The sequence below is a fragment of the Megascapheus bottae genome, chromosome 27 (assembly GCF_031878675.1).
Source record: "Megascapheus bottae isolate mThoBot1 chromosome 27, mThoBot2.hap1, whole genome shotgun sequence".
NCBI classification, from domain to species: Eukaryota; Metazoa; Chordata; class Mammalia; order Rodentia; family Geomyidae; genus Megascapheus; species Megascapheus bottae.
Window position 1 is genome coordinate 4,744,168 of NC_143535.1, and position 5,374 is coordinate 4,749,541.

The 5,374-nt window shown below is 59.5% G+C and overlaps 1 protein-coding gene across 1 annotated transcript; it reads right to left on the reverse strand.

Moving 5' to 3' along the window:
• Window positions 1–1,529: 1,529 nt before the first annotated feature.
• Window positions 1,530–4,696, reverse strand: Rnf26 (ring finger protein 26). The gene has a single exon (XM_090319341.1). It carries the CDS (start codon window positions 3,448–3,450, stop codon window positions 2,149–2,151), a length of 1,302 nt encoding a protein of 433 aa, XP_090175467.1. The 5' UTR covers window positions 3,451–4,696; the 3' UTR covers window positions 1,530–2,148.
• Window positions 4,697–5,374: the final 678 nt, after the last annotated feature.

Below are 5,374 nucleotides of genomic sequence, written 5' to 3' on the forward strand. Positions count from 1 at the left end.
CTGGTGTCCACCTTTCTGTAATCGTGGGGATGCCCCGCCTCTGAGGACCACGGCAGGGGCACACAGGCAGAAAAGGGGGGCCCTCAGGTCGGGTAGAGGGGAGGGGGCTGGCATGGGGCTCCAGTCGATGGGGGTGCCTTTCTAAAAGATGCCAAACTAGTGGGGGCTGCCTTTACCATAAATACCAGGCTCTTTGCCTGGTCCTCGGGTGACTGGAAATCCTGAGTCGTTTCTGGGATAACCACCAGGGCATGTGCCAGAGGCTCAGGCCCTCAAGTTCTCAAGGGTGATTATGTGGAGAAAGGGTATTCAGGGCTACCAAAGGAATTCCACATGGGGGGAGGGATAGAAGGGGTCTTCAGCTCCTGGCTCAGGAAGTTTATCTTCCCTGATAAAATGTTTACTTCTACATTAAACAGAGACTGGCAGGAGCCAGGCCTTCCCTTGCTCAGGCCCCTCCGAGGCTGGGGGGGAGGCAAGAAAGAGCCCAACCCTGCCCCAGGCCGCCAGCTGGGTTGGAGGCAGGGAATTCTCCCCCAAAGTGCTGAACACAGCCTGGGTGGGCCAAGCCATTAAGTCTCAGGCTAGCCACAAAGCCCCCAAGAGGCTCACCTTCCTTGAGGCCCTATTTAAAGATCTAACAAACTTGCTGGTCAGCTCAGCCTGGGAGGAGGCTCTCCTCATCTCCTTCAGGACCCACAAATCTCCTCCCCCTTCCAGAAGGCATTAACGCTCCTAGACCCTAGACATGACATATAATTATGGGGAAGAGGGTGCTGCTGGGCCGGGCAGGCAGCTGCAATCAAGCAGGACTGGGCCCAAGGGCATTGGAGACAGGCCACAGGCTTTGGGCTCCAGCTTCCTACCTCCACTGTGAGGTCCCACAGTCAGGAGACACAAAGGCAAGTACCAGCTCCTGCAGGGACCCGAAGTCCCCTCCTGGGTAGAATGGTACCAGAAAAGAAGCAGGGAAGACTGACTCAATCAATGGGAAAGTTCACCTTCTGCTCCTAGAGGGCTTGACACTGGCAAAAATGGAAGATGTGGGAGAGGCCTGTCCAGAGCCATGTGTGCAAAGAAAGGTCAGAAAGAGTCAGCACGAAGCTGGCTGTGCCTGGCAGAAGCTTTTCCTTGGCACAGCCCTGCCACTTTTATCTCCTCTTCCCCCACCCCCCAGTTTATGGCCTGGTTCTTCAGAGACAGCAGATCTGAAAGACCCACTGCAGCGCTGTCACCCTGACCCTGCTCCCCTTTGCAAGGATATAGCTGAGGCAGTCCGAGCTGTCAATAGAACTTTATTCACCAGAAACTGGCCCCTTCTGCTTGTACCCTAATGAAATGTGCAGTCTGCCCTCCCCACTGACGGAGAGAGACAAAGAGAAATTCCAATCTTCTAGGCCATGTGGGGAGTGAGAGGGAATGAGTAGAAATTTGGTTATTCCTCCTGAGGCGCCCTGTGGAGCTAGGGAGCCCCAGGGTATGTGGTCCCAAAGCCAGGTGTACACACATACTCATACGTACACACACACACACACACACACACACACACACACACACACACACACGCACACACGCACATCATAAAATAATCCCAGCTTCTGGACTGAGTTTGGAGGGAGTCTCATCAGATCATGACAGGCAAAGTGGCTCTCAGAGCACCTGAGTCTACCCCAAACCTACCGGGACACAGGGATACTGGCTGACCATCAAAGTTCAAGTCCATCCCAAGGCCCTTATCAAAATACACAAATGACACTGATGTGTTGCACTGCAGAAGCCGGGAGGGAGGTGGGAAGGAGCCAGGGAAAGAACTGTAAATCACCAACAGAAAAAACAAACACGAAGCAAAGAAGGATAGACCCAGAGGCTGACATCTGGGTGGGCCTTGGGCAGGTTTGAGGAGAGTCTCAGGACCTTTGCATAGTGAAATACTCACCACCCTCAGGATTAAGGGACCCACGGGGTTCAGCAAAGCTAAGCTGCCCCACCCAGAACACCCTTTTCCACAGTGTCCCATCTCCATGGATGGATGGCTTGACGCTTCACAGGGCAGCCATAGAGACAGAGGTGATTCAAGCCAGAGCCCAGAGGTTTCTGTGTGGGAGGGTCTGCATGGGGAGCGTGGAGGGTGGGCAGGCAGAGTAGTTCTCAGAGGTAGACATTGAGGGTCTGCAGGATGCCGCGGCGGCAGAGCGGGCAGTTGCGGTGGTAGACAGGGTGACGCATCAAGATCTCGGTGCAAGCCTGGCACAGGCACAGGTGCCGGCATGGCAGAAGCAACACAGTCTTGCTCTGGTCCTGGCAGATGACACACTTTTTCCGCTCCTCTTGCTCCTTCAGCAGCTTCCATGGGTCTTGTCCAGCTGTGGGTTCCTCCTCATTGAGTCTCTCGCGGCCCCATGCAGGTGTATTTCTGGTGGTCCTGACCTCCTCCTCTTCTGCATCTGCTCTGGGCCCCGCTTCAGGAGGGGTGACCTGTCCCTGGGTCCTGGCTGAGAACACTCTCCGAGGGCCACCCTGAGGGGCTCCAGGTGCCCCTCCCCGGTTTGGCCAGCTTGCTAGTTGCAGGCTACGGCTCCAAATACGGTGCCAGGCCTCCACACCAAGTGCTAGGCGAGACAGCCAAAGGATGTCCTCTCGGAGCCGGTGGTAGGACGGGCGAGTGTGAAGCTGGCCGAGTGCTCGGGTCGCCAGCCTCAAGATGAGGTCCGGGTGCAACACGGTCACAGCCACTGCCAGCACACAAGCCAGCAACACCAAACCAGTGAGATTGACGAGCACGAAGCTGGCCAGGAGGCGGGCAGCTGAGGCCAGCAGCTCCAGGGCTAGTTGACAGGGTGTCCAAAGGAGGATGGCCATGGCCACAGCACTGCTGGAAATGTGCGACAGGAAGGCAGCCATCACGTCTGTCATCCTCCACAGAGGCCCTGTCACGGCCTCCCACAGGGCCAGCACCAGGGAGAAAAGGTTCTGTGTGCCAATGAGGCAAATATTAACCAGGCTGTTGACCACGTAAGCCACCAGGCTCATGGCAATGGCACAGATGTCACAGGCCTGGCGCAGCAAAGCATGGCCATTGGAGATGACGTTGAGGACTCCCCGGTGCAGGATCTCCCGGCTCCGCAGAGCCCCGTGAGAGGCCAGGTGCCCCAGGAGCTTCAGGCTCTCCAGGCCAGAGCAGCAGCTATAAAGCAGAGTGCACAAGGCCTGCAAGCCGCCAAAGATGAACCGGACCAAGGCTTCGAACAAGGCCAGCAGGGAAAGCAGGACACCGCGGCCCAGGTGCAGAAGACTCGTCAGTACCGTGTGTGGCAGGTTGTAAATGAAGGCAAGGAGCCAGGCCAGGGAAGCCAGGAGGGAGGACACCAGCAGGAAGTTGAGATCCAACACCAAGGTCAGCACGTCCAGCACCAGGCCCACCCCATTCACGACGAGGTACACAGCCTCCATGGTAAGGGCGAGGGGAAACTGGTCCACAGGGAAGGCTGGCTCCTCGGGGAGGGCGCTGTCAGTCTTCTGGGGAGTCGGGGGTGCGCCTGGAACGGGCCGCAGTCTAAGGAAGGAGGGGGTCGGAGGGAGAGGGGGCCAGGCGCCTCTCCGAGGGGCCCTGTGCTGAAGCTGGTCCGGCTCGGAAAAGGCCCAACATCTCGGAAGTGAAGGCGAGCCCGGGCTGGACGGCCGACCTCCGCTTTGGAGGCCTGGCGCGGCGGCGAAGCGCGGCCGGGCAACGGGTCAGACCGGGAGGAACCGGGGACCGACGGGATGGGACCAGGCCGGGCCGGGGCCGGGGCCGGGTGGGGGCGGTGCGGGCTGGCCGCGAGCCCGCGGTCCAGCGACGCAGGTGCCCCTGGCCCCGCCCGGCCCCCGTCCTCCCGCTCGCGGCGCTCGACGCCCACCGGAGGACTGGAAAACCGAGTCAGCCTCAACAAGGCCCGACCTCGGCCCTTACTTCGCTGGGCGCCGCCATCTTGTGAACGGAGGGGTGGGGCAGGAGGCGACCTAGGAGGGGCGGGACGATGGCCTCCAGCCAATCGGTGAGGCCCAGCCGCATGAACCTCGAGCGCTCATTGGTTCCTTTGAAAGGCGCTCAAGTGGACGTACTTTCCCTAGAGCGGAACGGGCACGTACTAAAAGCCTCTCCCCTTCCAGGCGGTGATTGGTCCGTTGACGGCCTCGTGGCCACGCCCCCTAAAGGAGCCGGCTGGAGGCTGAAACTGTAGCCCCGGGTCCGCGGGGGAAGCGGAGTGTGGGCCGGGGTCTGGGACAGCACTGCCTCCGCCTCTCGATCGGACCCGCTTCCCGCACCCCCCTCCTGGATGGATCAGGAGGGAGGGGTGCCGCTCTGCAGAGCTACGGCGCAGATCCTCCGCGGCCACGCCGGAGGGCTCCCCCTTGTTGTGGAAGTTCCAGTCCCTGACACATGGTTTGCACTGGGACGGCGGAAGAAGCTGCTCAACTCCCAGCCGCCGAGAGGCAGAGATGGGAAGGTCCCAAGGCCTTCTCCCAAGTCCCGCCGGGTCCACCTGCGCCAGCACCCCCGGAAGGCTGGGGAGACGTCAGCGCGCTCCAGACACCGTCAGCCCTTTCCGAGGGGCTCCGGCCAGGCAGATGACCAACGGCCAAACCCTAACCGACCCTGGCACCCGACCTGGCGCCCAAGCCGGACCGAGGCCGCCCCGCCGTGAGCTCAGACCAGACCCTCGGTTTGCCTCGCAGGCTGCCCGGCGATTGGTGCACACGCAGACCTTCATTTACATAACGGGCTGCGCTGTAAACACCCGGGAGCGGCCTGGGCGGGCCGTGCCCGAGGCGCTGCGCCACCCTCCTTTGTGACCTCGGGCTCCGCAGTAGCTGCCAAGGGCCATCTCCTCCACAGTCACTGGAGCACCGGCTCACCTCCCCGTGATTTCTACATTAGGCCTCCCAGCCAACGGGTTCATAATGGACCTCTGAAGAATATTCAGCTCAAAGTGTACTTACCAGGGCCGGGGGTTTGGCTACCATGCACAAAGACCTGGGTTCAATGCCTCGGTGCCACACATACAGAAAAGCTGGAAACGGTGCTGTGGCTCCAGTGGTAGAGCTCCAGCCTTGAGGAAAAAGCCCAAGGACGGTGCTCAGGACTGGCAATCAATCAATCAATCAATCAATCAATCAATGTATGTAAGTTATATTCACAGTGCTGTGCACCCAAACGCACTACTGAGATACACCCTTAGTTCCAAGCATCCATACTATAGCAACCTCCTAATAAAGTTTTTTTCTTTTACTAGTCCTGGGGCTTGAACTCGGGCCTGGGCGCTGTCCCTGAGCTTTTCTGCTCAAGGCTTGTCCTCTACCACTTGAGCCACAGCTCTACTAACAGCTTTTTGAT